Source organism: Carassius gibelio, chromosome A23 (assembly GCF_023724105.1).
Source record: "Carassius gibelio isolate Cgi1373 ecotype wild population from Czech Republic chromosome A23, carGib1.2-hapl.c, whole genome shotgun sequence".
NCBI lineage: Eukaryota > Metazoa > Chordata > Actinopteri > Cypriniformes > Cyprinidae > Carassius > Carassius gibelio.
Genome location: NC_068393.1, coordinates 21,581,661 through 21,600,358, shown reverse-complemented (window position 1 = coordinate 21,600,358; position 18,698 = coordinate 21,581,661). Strand labels below are relative to the sequence as shown.

Here is an 18,698-nt window from a genome sequence, read left to right as displayed (position 1 = left end):
ATGTGGCCTGACTTGAAATGACCAATATTCTAGCAAACAAATACACTTTTAAAAAGCAGTGTCATGACCAAAATCCTGATTTAGAGCCTTAATATGTTTCCTCATTTAAGACTATTCTATTTGATCGTCCAATCAGATGCAAAAAGAGGAGGTGTGAGGAAACCTCCACGCGTGTGACGACAGGCTGCTCCGGCTGCAGTCTGAGAGAATAATGACTGGGAGAGGAGTTTTCCTGAGGAACGCCGGGAAGACCTGGCCCTTTAGCCTCATATGCTGTGAACAACAACAAGAGAGAGTCAACATTTCAGGATGAAGACAGACAAAATGACTTAACAGTAGATGGCATTTCCTTACTGTGATCACTGTTTCAGACACTTTCAGACTTAAAGTAAAAGTTTTCAGCTTCGACTTAACAGAATAATAAATGTAAAATACTGAACAAGCATCAATTATTCAGGATGAGGCCAGTGATGGCCATGATCTTTGATATGACTACAATCTGTAAGAATCAAACAGGCCTGACTAGGTTTTGATCTCTTGAGCGTTCTTTACATCTGAAGGCCTGAGCGTCATTTCTTTTATGTGTGATTTTTAAATGAAATATTAATGGTCCCTGCTGACTAATGAAGAAAGTTGAGCTGCATTCCATAATGCTGGTGTTTCTCTGTTCACAGTCGGAGTTAACAATGAGATAAAAGCTCTTTCTTAATGCTGAATAACACCAGAGTATACCATCACAGTATTCCTCTCTCAGTGGGAAAATCTAAACTGGATATTCACAATCATTTGCTCATTAGTTGGGATGATTAAATATTTGTATATTTGAACACATGATGTGGACAAACAGATAGATTTACCTATTTCTAGACAGGTAAAATGTACAGTTATTCTCTATTGAGTTTGTCTTCATGCACTACCTCCTACTGTACTGAAGGGGGCGTGCATGTGAAAATACCGCACATTAATTTATAACCTTGCTTTCTTTACAAATATTTAGCTTTTTTTTTATTAATTTACACTTCATTTTAACAGCCAGCCTTGTCATTTTGACGACATTTACAAGAAGCAGTATATCTGCTTTCTGACAAGTACATAATAAAATAAGTTGATGTGCATAATTGCTTCACACATCAACATCTTTGAAATTTTAGGTGCGATGTGTCAAGAGGGACAATCAGCAATAAATGAAGCACACTAGCATAAATTATTACATAAAATAATATCCTGGCTTAAGGCATTTTCTCAGGAAAGCACGTGTGTGTGTGTGTGTGTGTGTGTGTGTGTTTCATCAGAACTGCTGTCTGTTGAGTGTGTTGTGCTGCCTGTGGATAAGCTGAAGTCTTGTGAGTCAACAGGTGTGTGATTAGACGAGTGCGATATTGATACGCCACAGGAGAGCAGCAATTAGCCAACTGCTTTCTGAGGGCAGACAGCAGCTCAAGGCTGAACACTCACACACACACACACACACACACATGCACACAGCTGTCTGACAGCATAAGGGTACAGAGCCACTTCTACACTCATAATGTGAGAAACACAGCAGTGTGACATGTGCTTGTGTTATCTAATAAAAGCATCACTGCGTGTGGGAATCTGGAAATCTACTTTCACATTCCCATAGGAATTGCTGGAAAAAAACCTCCTGGTCCTTGATGCTTAACGTTTTTGAAAGAAGTCTCTTCTGCTCACCAAGGATGCATTTATTTGATTAAAACTATAATAAAGCAACAGTAATATTCTGAAATATTAATACATTTAAAACAACTGTTTTCTATTTGAATCTATTTTAAAATGTCATTTATTCCTGTGATGCAAATCTGTATTTTCAGCATCATTACTCCAGTCTTCAGTGTCACATGATCCTCCAGAAATCATTGTAATATGATGATTTGCTGTGCAGGAAACATTTCTTATTATAATGTTGAAAACAGTTGTGCTACTTCATATTTTTGTGGAAAACATAATTTTCATGCCCATTCAAAAGCTCAGTATTATTAAAACTTTTAATTATTCAGAAAGGATGCATTTAACTGGAAAAGTGATGCTTTTATCAGGCTCCTATATATTTATGTTGAGTTATTTCACTTTAATAGCCTAGAAAAGGACCTGCACGTTGCCATTAAAGTAAAATGACTTAACCTAAGCATAGGAGCTTGATAAAAATCTAAGTTTTAGTTGAAAATTTCAGATAGCACTTAGAGGCTTTTGTATCTGAACTCTTCATATATATATATATACAATTATTTACATTTTGATGTTTAGGTTCATTTGAATGCAGAATGACTGACAGAGACTCTCACCCAATAGTGTGTCTGTTCCGTTTCTCTGTGCACCATATGAATAGCAGCGATAGGCTGATGGTGAACGGGGCGGGGAGATGCCAGGTGACTGTGGTGGAGACCACGCCTCCTGTCACACACAAGTGTAAAACACAGTCATTAATTAGAGGAAAAGCATCGAGCTACTGCTGCATGTCATCTTTGATAAACCGACCTGCTTGTCCATGCTGGTGTCAGGGTGTCTGAGTACAGGTCTGTCTGCGGGGGGACGAGGGGCGGAGCCTGTCACCAAGCCCAGGATGTGAGACTGGCTCTCATTGGTCAACGGTTGATTGGGATAACCCATCTCAAGCTCGTTCGTTATCCCGACAAACACAGGAAGAGGAAGTTCTGTAGAGAAGGATACATGTCAGTGTGTTCATAACGGCATACTACTCATACTATTATCTGTATACAGTGGATTAAACAGTATATAATTTATTATAAATAATGTGTATTTTCTTGCCTTCATTTCGCTTGTTTAATTTTACGTCTTACCAAATTATGACAGAACTTTTAAACAAGATGTACAACGGTCATACACAATAGCAAAAAAAAACAAACAAACAGAAAGCTTGTTTATTTTTCTGTCTTATCAAATTCTCACACATACGTGTTAAACAAGGTATTAATTAATAATGAATAATCATTAATAAAAAGTAAGTAAAAATGTTACAATATATAATTATTTGTGATCAAAATTATTTTGTGGCTGTAAATGATATCACATATGACACTAGATGTACAATAGTCATATGACAGATTGTATTTATATATAATGAGACTAATTTGTGGGTTAAACGGCGAATTATGCAGGATTGCAAAAAAAAAAAAAGAAAAAAGAAGAAGAATATTTGCATTGTTTTGTGATCACTGAATTGCAAAACACTGGAGGGACTGATTTAAACAGCAAACAGAAGCCCAACCATCTTATTGGCTGGTTTAGCAAGAAAAATCTTCTTTAAAAAGTAAACATTACCCAGCCAATCTTTCTCAAAGGTATACTTCTGTCTTTCCTGTTTACAGACAGACTGTCTTTCTCCTTGTGTTTCCGCAGTAAAAGGGCCAACAGGTTTAACAGTCTGTACCAGGATTAAAGACTAATCCAGGCGCCGATCGCCACATTTGAGCCCGCCGGGGTGGCCTGAGCTGTGCTGAGCTCTGGATCAGCCTAGTGCTCAACATCGCCCTGTTTAAGTAAATACATTTAGGAAATGTTTTGCTCTGCTGAGTTAATATTTGAATTCTTTTCTGAACTCAGGCCCAACAGTTTGGGATAATGTTACTGGAACTTGGAACTACTTGGAACTGCTGTGGAGTTATTAAGGTGTTCAACAGGAAACAATGATGATCACAAATACAAATTATTTGCTTATTTAACAAATGCTGAGGACTTACCACCTGCGATGCTCTCCAGCCGTACTGGCAAACCTGCCTGCGCCGCGGCTATCAGCTTCAGAGCCACGTAAAACTGTCCACAGCTGAAATAGCCAAGCCGCTTAGCACCACACACTTCTGTTACCTGTTATGAAGAGAGAAAGAGAGAGAGATTTATTAATGGAGACTTTAAAGTCACAGAATGCATAGCTAAGTCAATTAAGCTACAATATTTCAAAAGCACTATTTTAGTTGCAATCATTGCTTAAAGCTGCGGTAGGTAACTTTTGACGCTCTAGCGGTTGATAAACAGAACTGCTTGCGTCTTGCGGAAGAACATCGTAGCCGGAACTACTTCTCTCTGTTTATGTCTCTGAAGAATCACAAAGGTACTGGGTTACTCCGCCGCGGTGCCCCCGAAGCAATCTAAAATAGTCCGAATATAAACACTTATTATAGGTGCACCCTAGTGATTCAGGACAAGCTAAAAACACGGTTTGGAAAATGGATTCATGGGGTACTCGCTTATTATATACATTTTTCTACATTTTGAACACAAACAAAGTTACGGACCGCAGCTCTGATTGGTTATTTTTTACCGGGAGCGATGGAGTTTCTGCAAATGGCAATAGGACACTGGGAGGAGCCAGAGGAGCTGTTTTTTTTTAAAAATCAAAAGATAACAGCTACTGTAAATCCTCATTATTGGCCCTACAATGGAAAGAAAGCCGAATGAAGATAAACCGCAGTCTGAACAGGCTGAAATTCACATTCATCTGTGCTTCTGCAATTGAAAACTCGTATTGTAATGACAGTTAAGAAACCACACGTCCTGCAGGAAGTGTTTAACCACAAACACAGACCTTCAGATTAACAATGGAACACACTTTGGACAGACGCAGATGTTAAAACGATCTACCCCTGATAAAAACACATGCTGGTATTAGCTGGTTTAAGATGGCCTTCCGGTTTGGCCTCATGAAAAGTGCCCAGTACTGCTCTAAAAGCATTTAACAGACCAACCACAACAGGCTCAGACCAGTGAAACTGCCTTAAGATGCTTTAAGACGTCATCCATCCTGAAAAGACGTCTCTGAGAACCTAAATGAGAAATCCAAACACTTCAAAACGATATAAAATACCATTTATTTTTCCATAATATGACAAACTTCAAATTAAAAGTTTGGGGTCAGTATTTTTCTATCAATATTTTTGAGCATAAGAGACTTCTTTTTCAAAATATCAAAACTCTTACAGAACAAAAATATTTTTAAAGTATTAGCAGTAGTGTGTTTCTGAATGAAACAAGATACTAAAGTGCTAAATGTAGGACAGGAGTTTATGCATTTGAAATTGATTGGATGTTGAAACGTTGCAAAATAAAAGGGCTCGATGATGTCAGCAGAAAAGAAAAGGCATTTCAAAGGTGGAGCAAATTTGATTAGAAGCAAATTGGAACAAAATTCAATAACACCACAAACATGCATTAAAAAAGTAAACAGCATGAATTTGTATTCCTGTGAATTTCAATACTAAAATACAAACTCTAAAGTGTAAATCATCGCTGTATCACTTTCCTAAAGTTCTATGAGACATAAACTACAAATTCCTCCTGGGAAAAAGCACACAGTAGCACCAGAGTCATTGTTGTATCACTCCACACAACTGAAATCCATCCTTCCGTATAGACATAATCAATAGAGTTGAGCTCTGCGATTCATTGTAAACGACTTCTCACACACAGGAAAAGATCTGTGCGCTTTAAATAGCAGCACATTGTGCGGTGTGCTGTTAAATATAACAAAAGAGAAAAACAGCCTGTTGTGCTGCTCAAGCCAGACTAGTTTCTGAATTTCTATGAACTTCTCTTCAAAGAAAAGTTGCACTTCAAGACTCTTCAGAAGCAGCACTACTGAGCACATACAGCTAATAGAAAAGAAGAAAAAATACAAGTAAAGTCATGCGTGTTCTTGAAACTCGAATCTCACCTACGGTGTTCCCTCTGCCTTTCCAAACATTATCTGAAGAACTTCTCAAACTCTGACTCAGCGTTCCTGTTCCACCATTGATCGCGTTCTCCTCCGATCCCTGCAGTGCTGATGGTTTATTACTGAAGGTGAACTTCAGCCAAATATGACTCAAACAAAAAGCCTGCCGCAAAACTCTCACCGAATCAAATGCAGAGGTCCAGCAGATCAGGCTTCAGATGGACTTTTGTCTCCAAAACACAGTCATATTCATTTCTAAAGCCTGGGACATTTTGACCTCCCTGCAAGAGGTCAAAGAAGAGAGCATATTTCCAGAGAAATGATGAAATAATATACGAACATCATGACAATAATATATTGACATCATTTCACATCTAGTAATTATATATGGTCATCAGCAAGATCTCCAGAATGCCATCCTGTTTAATTAAATTCAAAAATAAATTGTTCAATTGGTAGATTTATTTAATCATTTTAGAATATTCCCTGAAGTTCTTAAAAAAGAAATGTGTGTGTGTTTGCCTATGTGTGTGTATATACAATATATATGCATTACATTTAATAAAAAAATATATAAAAATGCATAGATTTAAATTTCAATTTTGAAATAATATAAAATTAAAATATATATACACACACTGTAAAATTAGTAAATGAGATCATGCTATATGGATAAGCACAGCAAACTTACATCAAATATTACAATACTTACTGTAGGACCCCTATGTATTTATGAACAAATGAAAGCTTTGGTAATAAGCAAACCTTATCCCATTGTATACTGTATGTGGACAAGCTGCAAGGGATTCTGGGATGTGTTTAAACCCTCGCTTTCATACTGAGCTAAAGGACTACATTCATTAGTTTTGAAAAATATTCGAAGGAATCTTCATTTTGGTGGAGAAAGCAGGAACTGGAGGTTAAGTTTTATCATGTGTGAGGAACAACAGTTTCAATACTTCATGCAAATGCTCTGATGAAGAGCAGCTCTGTGCTTCTAGCCGCTGAAGTCAGCTGTTACTGTGACTGATGGAAATAACAAGCTTTTGACAAGAGCTTCACACACTCTAAGGGTGACCCAACAACTCTTTTGGAGTTCAAGACTGTGTGTGTGTGTGTGTGTGTGTGTGTGTGGCGGCTTAAACTCAGTTTAATCATCTGACCTTCAGCATTACTTAAGCGTGACCTGCATTCTCCTGATCCACACAGAGAACAGATAATCTTACTCCATAAATGTGCATGTTGGGGGAGGATGCTAAAATCAGTTAGAATTAAACCTCCCCACCGAACCCTCCTCATGACAGCTTATGGGATGCTGGGATACAGGAGGCCAGCCGATTGCAGATCCTCTCATATAATAATGAAATAAAGATACAATTACAAATGTGAAATTAAGATACATTTCTACAGGGATTTGTCTTAGTGAAAGATTCAATCTATATGCTGAAATCTATATATTTAAAAAAAATAATATTAATTTAATAATAATAATAATAATTTAATTGCAACTTTTTATTTTACAATTTTATTTTATTTTATTTATTTACTTAGCAATTCTGAGTTTATATCTTGCAAATCGTGCAATTCTGACTCCCTGATCCTGTTCTCACAGTTGCAAGTAATAAACGCAGAATTGCAAGAAAGAAAGCCCGTTTATAACTTTCCATTCCGTTCTGGAAAGAAAACTGCAAGAATTGTGAGGGGAAAAAAGTCAGAATCGTATCAGTTTTACTGTTTTATTCTGTGTCAGAAATGGGCTTCCATAAAAATCCACTAAAACATCTTTTAGATGAGAAATGTACCTGAGAATAAATATTTCTTTAGATATTAAGAAAATAATATCTAGAATGATATCCATAATGATACTGAAGTGTTTTGTCTTTGATCCAACAAATTACTAAATAATAAAAAATAAAATACACAAATAACAAAAATTATAAGATTAAGAAAATAAACGAAAACTTAAAAAGCATGTCTATGTAAATTCACAACGATGCTGATTTATAATCAGCTGATCATAATTAAATTTCAAATTAACCTTGAGCTTCTGTAGAAGCACTACGTAATACTAATAATAATAAAATAAAAAATAAATTAAATGTAATTAATAAAACATTATAAATCACTACTTTTATAATATATTTGTATTATGTCATTGTAATTTACTATAAAAAATTATCAAAAATTCAGCTGCTGTATCACCCAACCATTGATTAAATAAGTCTGTGTGGACAGGAAGCAGCATTAAATCCATTCCTGTTCAACCGGATCAAACTCAGCTCATGTACCGTCTGTTTCCTCCATCTGGGGCTGAGAAGGGATTTCACAGCATCACAACACAAACGTGCAGGTGCCAAAACAGTTTTAAAGCCCATGGCAACAGAGATCACTTCACATGACACGCCCCATACAATTATTATTTCTGACGCAAAAAGGTGTTTATTATGTTAGCCTGTTAAATAAAGCTCCAGTGTGTAATTCCTGCAACAGCAGCCATGGTGTGAACCATTCAGAACTGAACTGAATCAAATCACTTTTAAATGCCAAATCAATCCCTGAATTTGAGTTGAATTTGAATTTAACAACAATAATAATTGCAATATAATTACAACTGCTATTCAAAATGTAATTTTAATAAACTAACTTACAAATATAGAAGCTCACAAAAAATTTACTTGAACATTTTGATACTATGGAAGATTCAATGATAAACAGATGCCCCAGGGGATTGTGGGAAGCACCACTTGATCTACAGATGACAATGACTTTGGTTGCTGCATGTATAATATTCCACCTCTTGTTGCATTCTTATTTTATTCTTATTTTTTTTTATGTATTTACTTTTGTTCTGTACTTGTTGTAGTGCTTTGTGTATAAGAAAACCGAGTAAAATGTTGATCCAGGAAGTGGTATATATCTGTGCAAGCTTTGGAAGTATTGATGGAAGCGATTTACTGGATTAATGCTTTTGATAATCGTACTGAATATTATCCAGATGTAATTTTTGACAAAAATGCAATTTTCTCAGCTTTCTGCTTAAAATTACACATTTTTATGATACCTACCTACATTCAAGTGTTTTTTTTTTTTTTAAGTAGTCTGATCTTTATTTTGGTTTATTGCATAATCAAATATTCATACGGCAAAATATACTGGAATCCATCCAATTTTAGTGAAAAACTTCAAAATCGCTGGCGGTGGCTGGGAACGTTTTTTAAAAATGCTGACGGGGAAAGAGTTAATAAGACATGCTTTTTAATTACTAAAATTTAATTTAAAATCCCCTGGAAACCATCAAGAACACCCTAGCAACCACACAGGAATATGCTAAAAAAACATTTAGAAATTTTTAGCAATGCCCTATAGTAACAAAAAAGCAACACCCACACAGAACAGCCCTGCATCATGTTGCCGAGTTTTGCATTCTTCAGAAAACATAAATATCTAGCTGTGGTTGAAGCAAAACTGTGTCACTCCACATAACCAAAAGACTGAAGATCTTTGATTGTCATTCATGAAAAGCAACACATCAACCCCTTCCTTTGACAAATAGCCAGGGACTGTCATCTTCATACAGCTGAAGATCACTCAGAGCTCAGCACTCGCTCACAGCAGGGTCAGAGCGGATGAGAGCAGTCCAGAGCATGCTGACAGACCTCCAGACACACAATCACTTGTTTATTCTCCTTTGGACACACATTTCTCTCTCCCTTTTAGCTGTGTATTGCTTAAATTACCTCACCATTAACTTGACTGACTTTAAATGAGGGTCTGAGGAGACCCTGGAGATGACCGAAACGCAGAGGCCACGTATAATGATCATTTGTTGACCATGAGACAGGGTTGTTATTGTTAACAAAAAACTCAAGTTAAAAACATAAAAACAGACTGCTTCTTTTTCACTGTGTTTTAAACCAGAGATTTTTTTTTTATTTCATAAGATGCGTAATAGCACAGAAAACACAGGGAAAGCCAGAAAATTCTGTCAATAGCAGGAAAGCATTGTCTCTTTCCCTAAACGGTGAAAGAGTTAAGTGAAATAAAATATACATACATTTTTTATGTCACATTTTCGCTTTAATTTAGTATCAATGAGATGATAATATTTTGAATAAATGTTTATTTGCTGTTTCCAATTACATTTTAGTTTATTTTATTTCAAGTGACGAAATTCATTTTTATGGTTTTAATTTTAGTTTCAGTTTTGGCTACTATAATAACCCTGACTTTAGGGCTGCACATTTCATCGAATTTCTAATCGCGATTGCCATTATGGATGCCACAATTACGGAATCGTTAAAAGTGGCAGTTAATCATTCAAAGTTCACTAATGTTATTCTGCGTGCTTAAGATGCATTTTTTTCTTTCTACATGTTATCTTAAGGGTTTTTCCCATTATTTACATTTTAGTTTTAGTATAACATTATAATACCGTTCATATTTTTACTTTTTTACAATTTAAAGGAACAAACCCGATGTATAGTTGACATTTGAGGCTTAATACTATAGGGGCACTAAAGGTTTTTATAAACTGCGGTGCTCTTGTAAAATATACGGTATAAAACCGGCAGCTGTGGTAGCCAGAATTATACCGTAAAAAATACGGTAAAACTTTTTTTTTGTTTAACGGTTTTATACCGTAAAAATAAAGTTACACTGTTGTAAGCTTAACGGTTTTACTTTATATTTACAGTTTAATACCATAAACCATTTAACTGATATAATATTAATATTAAAATTTATATTAATATACATACTTAATTGAAGCACTGAAATCTGTTTTGTACCTTTGTATTACAATGGTAACCACCAAAAGCAGGTGGTGATGAGAGAGTCACGTGGTGAAACAAAGCCCATCACAAGCAGCTTTTAAATTATAATATACATAGAAGGTGCACGGTGTCATTCACACAAGCACTAAACACCATCATGGTGAGACTCATTAAACTGAAATATGCAATAAACATTAATTTAACAACATTTTATGTAACATACAAACCTAATAAACATAACAGATGAGAAAAAAATAAGAAAAAACATAGTTATTTCAAAGAAAACACATCCAAATTCAAACAAAATTTGAAATGCAACGCAGAGAATTCTGGGAATGTAAGTTTACGGTTTTTCCCTGTAAAGTTTACAGGAAATTACCGTTAACCAGTAAACGGGTAGGTACTGTAGCATTTCCACAGTTCTATACCGTTAAAATCACAGTAATTTTTTACAGTGAGACATGCAGTTGCATCAAACAATGGTATAAACATTATTCAATGTAAATTTTGATAATCATAATTAATGATCGCAATTACAATTTCAAGGGAATAATCGACAATTATGATTTTTGTCATAATCAGGCAGCCCTACCTGACTTTAAGTACTAAAATAAAATAAAAATGGAATAAACTAAACTAAAAATAAATTTAAACAATGATATAGACAAAAACTGTAATAGTATATAAACTGTATTAAAACAACACTGCCATGAGCTGCTTTGCCCATGAACAATAATTCATAACCTAGTTTATATTTTTCAGAAATGTAAAGTCTAGGATTCAGTATAATTTATTCAACATGTATATGTCAAGCCATAATACAAACTACTTCATATTGTGTTTATTGTGCTTTCATATGTAAAAAACAGCCATTTTTACAAAACAAAAGAAAGAAAATGAAATTGAGCATGTGACCTATGTTTTTGTACAAGTGTTTGAGTAAACTCATACAAAAACATAGGTCACATGCTCAATTAATTTTTTTTTTTTTTTTTTTACTGGCCTGTGCTATATAGGACACTTTAAAAACCGTAAACCTGCTTTCTAAGATGTTGCACTTCTAAATTCATCCCCTTTTAAAGGGAAATAGAAAACGCATTTTAGAAGTGTTTTCATAATCTTTCATCAAACTGGTCTTCTACAAAATAACATGAACTAATGCATCTTGCAAAATAAGACCAGAAACGAAGGAAACAATAAAAAAAGTCCCTACCTTGACTTTGTGTTGTCTTTTAGTGGAGTATTTGACAAAATAGCAGAACAACATCACACAGTTAAAGAGAAAAATGACATCTAAAAACCACTCTAATGACTATGAAATTCATCAAAGAAAAGCGACATGGCTGTGTGTGATGCTTCCTGCTAATGTGGCCTTCTCAGATATGTTTGTGCGTGTGGGTGTGTGTTCTGCTGTTGTTTTTTAGGGGTTAAGTGAGTATGGGTTGCCAAGCCAGGGCAAACAGACAGGAAACAGAGCAGAAGGACAAGCTGGACTTCCTGTCTGTGCAGGAACACAATGAGATGATTCTCAGCGTACACTGCAGCAGCGCTCCACGCCAAAGCCTGCTGAGACACACTTCATCTAATCGCCTGTGTTTGATTTTGTTTACATTAGATTACTTGTGCCTGAAAGACCATGAAATATGAGCCAGAAAGCAATGATCTTAAAAATCATCTTCTGTAGGTTATGAGATCATACAGTACTGTTCAAAATTGTGGTGTTTATAAAATTTTAATTACTGTTATCTATTGAAAAATATTTCACTATTTCTGTGATTTCAAAGCAGATTTTTCAGCATCATTCTTCCAATCTTCAGTGTCACACGATCCTTCAGAAATCATTTTAATATACTGATTTGCTGCTTAAGAAACTTTTCTGATTATTATCAAAGTTGAAAACTGTGTGCTGTTGAATATTTTTGTGGAAACAGTGTTACATTTGTTTTCTGGATTATTTGATGAATAGAAAGCTCAAATGAACAGCATTTATGTGAAATAATTTTTTTTTTTTTACATTAAACGTCTTTACTGTCCATTTAGATCAAATTATGCATCAATGCTGAATAAACATATTAATTTCTTTAAAAAAATAAAGGGTTGGCCCCAAGCAATGGTAGTGTATTACTTTGAGAAATTGTATTTATTATTTTATTCATTCATTCATTTAATTTTTTTAATAACGAGCATTGACTATGAAAATAGTTTAAGAGCTTCCCCAGCCTGAAAAGACTAAGGTGCAAAATCTTCTGGTGTCATATTTATATATTAAATCTTAACACATGACTGTCCAATTTAACACATCAACAATGCCAGCTGGGAGTTCAGAAACGTGACCCATTCAGTCACAGTGAGGTAAGTAGGACAGATAGGCTACTACTAATCCTAAACACCCAAAGTGAAATGCAAAATGAGCAAAGCACAAGGCAAAGCACATGCAAAGTAGCTATATACAGTACGTACAAATCTTAAAGATAAAGTAGCAACAAAACAAAAAAAAACATGCTCTGTAATTCAAAGTGTCAGGTGATGATGATTATTATTTTTTATTATTTTATGACTGTTTTTGAAGCAAAATTAATACAATTATAAAGTTGTATGATATAACAGTAGAGAAAACATCCTAAATTATTTACTACTGTAAAGAAAAGACTTTTAATTTTCATTTTGTTTGATTTAAATTAAATAAACATGAAAGTAAAACAAATATAAAAATAACAACACATATTAAAAAATAATAATAAAATTGACAAAAATGCAACAAAATTACGAAAACATTAAAAAAACATCTGTTAATAAAAGCTATATCAGTAATACGAAGAAAAAGAAACCCCTGTTGCACATGTACTTTTTTTTGTGAGTTCCTGTAGCTCAATTGGTATCGCATTGCGATATCAAGCGCAAGGTTGGGGGTTCGATTCCCCGGGAACACATGATATTTAAAAGTTGATAGCCTGAATGCACTGTAAGTCGTTTGGATAAAAGGGTCTGCTAAATGCATAAATTTAATTTAATTTAATTTAATTTAATTTAAATGTGCACGCTAGCTGAACACTACACCAATACTAATAGATCAAAGTAAAACTAATATGGTTAATGTAAACTTCTTGCTGCTTATTTAGCCATATTCTGTAAACCAGAGCAACATGCAAACTTTTTCATGGATTACTGAAATAAAAAGAGGTATTATTTTAGGTCCCACCTATAACAACCAGTTGTGTGAGCCAGTCCAGCCCAGTGTTATCTGTGTGTGAATGAGGCAGCACCCTTCCTCTCATCAGATTTCACACACTCACACAGCTATTCACACTCATTGACAACACACACACAACTGTGGAGTTGAGTATTTGAACACCACCTACAAAGCCTGACCGAATGAACACGGTAAACACCTTTCACTTGACTCATGATATATCAAAAGACACATGACACATCCTAGTGTTTACAACTGTAAAATAAATAAAAAATAAAAATGCCTGGTAATGCAAATGTCAGCAGAAAATCCTATCTTATGATGCTTCATTTGTTACAGCTGATATATTATTTGCTTATAGATGCTTATATTCTGACTTATTGTTATTGTTTGAGAAATACTATGATTTATCTTACTAGTAATATATACATATATATATATATATATATATATATATATATATATATATATATATATATATATATATATATATAGCATACACTGCATCTAGTACATCATGTATGGTATAAATACTATTGTATAGAGTACAGTTACAATATAAGCTACATAGCAGGCTACACTTTCAAGTGCAAAAAAGTACCATAGTACTATCATGTGTTTCTGGACATGGTACCATGGCTATACTGTGAAAATCTTTAAGAACTATGTCAATGCAATGGTATATAAACATGGCCCTCACTCATAGGTCAATTTCTTTTACATATCAGAGAACTTAGTAGTAGTATTACCATCTGATACCATCACTGTACCACAAACGCCTGCAGGTCCCTCAACTTTACTCTCTCCTGACCACACAGTCACATACTGTACATCCAGACACAGCAGATATCTGATCCTCGAGAAGCCCCCCAGGGCGTCCCCGACACGCTCTTTGAAGGACGGCGGTGGGATCCGCGTAAACTCACCTGGTGCAGCGTCTCGGCCGGCAGCTGCGACGCCCGGAAAAGCTCCGCCACTTTCCCCGCCGCCAGTTTGCCGCTACTGTCGGGCTGACAGAGCGCGTACAGCCCGGAGTAACATCTCTGCTCGCTGTCGCTCAGGGAAATGAAGGTCCCTCCGGTGCCCGCGGCGGATCCCTGATCCATCCCTGAGCGTGAGCCGCAGACGCCGGGTGACCAGATGTACGGCCTCGCAGTGTCCCAGCCTGTGGCGGAGGGAGGAGCGTCCGCTCTGCGGTGCTCTAGTACAGGAGCGCGCACACACACACTCACTCACTCACTCACTCACACACACACACACACTCATTCTCTCTCTCTCTCTCTCTCTCTCTCTCTCTCTCTCTCTCTCTCTCTCTCTCTCTCTCTCACACACACACACACTCACACAATCCAGATTCTCGCTCAGGACCACATCCGACCGCAGAGAGGCGCCACGAGCCCACATAAACTCTCACTGCACACACCAGACTAAATATTTAGAGGTACAATTAGCATTTTGATTAAATATTTACATTGGTATTTTAGTTTTCTAATAAAGATGTCAATGAATAGATTTAGCATATATATTTAGATTTTAAATGTAGCCTAAATGTTTACATTTATATAGTGTGCCATCCATTTGCTTTAAAGTTGTTTTAAGATATATTTCAAATTATACTGATGTACTATTTACATTAGTTTTAAAGATTCATATTTATTTAGACTTGTATATATATATATATATATATATGCAATATTAACATTTAAAGATGTTACCTTTGCATTTGTATTTAAATTATTACATTTATTAATGATTACATATATTAAAATATTATTTAAAATGTATGTTGAAGATTTAAAAACGTCGACATTGTATTTAAAATTTTACATTTATTATAAATATGTATATAAACATTTTATTTTCAAAATTTAAAGACTTGGAATTTACATTTGCATTTAATTTACAGGCCTGTTCCTCATGTACATTTTATAATTAAAATAACTGTAATGACTAGGGACCCTGAACCTACCCCTGAACCTACCCCTAAACACATAGTTGCCTTTATTACCAAAACTTTCTTAGATAAATACACTGTAAGTACATGTATGTACAGTACACGTACTGTTAAATAAAGTGCAACCAAAATGTTACATTATATTTACTATTTACATTTGCATTTAATTAAAAAATGATTATTTCATATTAAAAGTATGAAATAATAATGACATTTTATAACTGCATGAAAACAGAGACTTTTTTACTTATGTTTTAATTATGTTTAGAACTTGAAAGTGTGCAATATAAAAAAAGAAAACTATATTATTTTTTTTATGCATTTGATGTGAATCACTGACACAATCAATAATGAACATGTCACGAATATGTAGAATACTAACTATGAGGTCTGTTAATGATTTCCCTTTGCCGAAAGTCTGAAAGAGAATGCATTAGATCTTTACTGCCATCTTGTGTTGGGCAAAAGATCCTGGGCGGGGCGGTGGGTGGAAGTGATGTAGCTAATGTAGCTAACGATCTTTTCTGATAAGAAAAATGTTGCAGGTTTGAGCTCCATAAGAGCTGATTTATGAACTATGATCTCTGTGACACATCACAGATAACACCACATGAACTGAATCTGCAATTACTGGCCAATCAGCCACATTTTTATTTCTAGTAACTCATATATCTCTCTCTACCTCAGGTCATGTTGGACTTGGCTTGAGTTAATGCATCCTGTCTACTTCATGTTACAGTGATAAAACCTTCAGGAAGATTGATCTCTCCCACTATACAGTAAATGAGGAGTTGATGAAGGTACTGTAGTTCTGGGGTGTTGCCTGTCTCATGTGAACATCCGTTCACTCAGGTAGCAAAGCATTTTTTGACATTTATATGTGACAGACAACAGTGTCATTCTTCTAAAGTGAGAGTCGCATTTGATTTAACATCCTGTGTGGAATTTACTGAAGTTGAAAAAGTACTTGAAACAGCACTAAAATCATATACGCATCGCATTTGGTAACTTTTTTTTTTTTTTTTTTTTTTAAATATGAACTGCAAAATATCTTATTAAACCTCATGAAAACAAGACACAAATTAAACAGAATTTAGTGAAGTCTATGCATAGAAAATTGCCAAGGGATAAGAAACACCTCATTTAGGATATATTCTCTGAAAACTTAATATCTGATGATATTTTGCTTCTCAAATACATTTATCTTTTCATAAGGATGTTTATGTTTACTGGAAAACATGACAAAATACTGAGTAGGCAATTTTTCGGTGTTCTTACAGCAAGTTATAATATTTGCTTTTATCTCATATTAAAATATTTAATATTTATACTTGTGTGTGTGGAAATATTATGCATATTACACACACACATGCATGCACACACACACGCACACACATACACACACACAAATGAGTTTGAAAAAAGTGAAATCTTATTCAAATTCAAATAGTTTTCTATTGTAAACAATTTATAAAATGTAATTTATTCCTGTGATCGATAGCATAATTACTTGAGTCTTCAGTGTCACATGATCCTTCAGAAATCATTCTGATATGCTGATTTGCTGCTCAAGAAACATTTCTTATTATTATCAATGTTAAAACAATTGATGCACTTTTTTCAGGATTCTTTGATGTATAGAAACTTCAAAAGAACAATCTGCAAGTGCACACACAGCAGTGAGTAGTGATCAAACACACACACTGTGAACACACACCCAGAGCAGTGGGCAGTCATTTTTTCATTTTTTATTTAGATTTTTTGCTGCGGTGCCCAGGGAGCAGTTATGGGCCCGGTGCCTTGCTCAAGGGTCTCACCCTCAGTCATGATGTTGAGGGTGGAAGAGGGCTCTGGTTATTCACTCCACCCACCAACAATTCCTGCCAGACCTGAGACTCAAACCTGCCTTTGAGATACAAGTACAACTCTAATCAATAGGCCACGACTGCCACCAGGTATTAGGTAACAAATGAACCACACTGAATGTTTCCTCATCTTCTAGTGTCAGAAGATGGTTAACCATCAAACTTCATTGTTTTTGACTTTTTCTGGTCTTGCAGGAAAAGCTTTCATCTCAAGCAAAGGGAAGATGCAGAAGAAGCGGTTTGCTTCAATCATCAAGAGTTCACAGGAAGCACAGCCTTCATCTAAAAACTGATCTCCCTTGTACTTTTCAGAAACAACCCATGTCTGACCCACCTACATGAGTATGCCAACACTTTGAAGTGATCTTACCAACAACATATTCAGAAACACATCATTACAAATAAAAAATACAACTTTAAATAACAGAGTAAAGCCATAAGTCAAAATGACGTTCAGGTTCATATTGATATCACACATTGTACAGCTGTAAACACCTGGTGTTTGCTGTGTTTACATATTGAGACTAGGTGACAGGTTTTATTACAGAAGCAAAAAATAAAAACAAAGCTGGTCAGCGCAGCCACATCTGTTATTAATTCATTTTATATATTGTCGGCCCATATGCAGCCCACATCTGGCACATGTGGAATGAAGATCTGGCCGACATGAAGCGTGAAATGATGGCACTTGGGCAGACTGCTCCTGTTTGCCAGATCTGGGCCAAAAGCAGGCCATAGCAATAGCACATGTCAGCAAAGAGCAAAGAAATTAAACACAACTGGACATTATTTGAGTCACAAAATCTGTGTATATTAAATATGGAGTAATCTCAGCCTTAATAAGTCCATTAACAAGTAGAATCAGTGAAGGATAGAAGAGAACAGGAAAAAAAGAGATAAACAGAAGCACAATATCAGTTACTTCAGCCACAGCCTTAGATGAAATCATCTGAAAATAAAAGACATTCAATCTCTGAAGATCTCAGCAGAGGAGGATTAAACAACTCCACAAACAGCATTTCCAGCTTCACTTATTGCTAACCGGACTGACTTTATTTCTGTTAGAGGTTTACAGAATTTCTTATTGAGAATTAACAGGTGTTTAAATGTAACGTTTGTTTCAATTGAAGTCACCATAATGGTGATTAGTGTTCAATTTATTTGACTCATAGCTGTTATTATAATTGGTTCGTCTTCACTGGCTGTTATGATGGTGTGTTTATCAAACAAA

At 35.2% G+C, this 18,698-nt stretch overlaps 1 protein-coding gene across 2 annotated transcripts in view; it reads right to left on the bottom strand.

Annotated features, from left to right (window-relative positions):
- LOC127944775 (ralBP1-associated Eps domain-containing protein 2-like) overlaps positions 1 to 14,947 on the bottom strand; it is a 30,583-nt gene extending 15,636 nt beyond the window's left edge. Inside the window, exons 1-5 of one of the 2 annotated variants that reach the window (XM_052541020.1) lie at positions 14,575 to 14,947; positions 3,720 to 3,843; positions 2,497 to 2,672; positions 2,304 to 2,412; positions 164 to 273 (exon numbers count right to left, since the gene is read on the bottom strand). In XM_052541020.1, coding sequence (XP_052396980.1) covers positions 164 to 273; positions 2,304 to 2,412; positions 2,497 to 2,672; positions 3,720 to 3,843; positions 14,575 to 14,754 — 699 coding nt within the window. In that variant the 5' untranslated portion in view covers positions 14,755 to 14,947. The remainder of the gene's footprint in view (positions 1 to 163; positions 274 to 2,303; positions 2,413 to 2,496; positions 2,673 to 3,719; positions 3,844 to 14,574) is intronic. The other variant, XM_052541019.1, reaches the window with a different exon arrangement.
- Between the last annotated feature and the right edge of the window lie 3,751 nt (positions 14,948 to 18,698).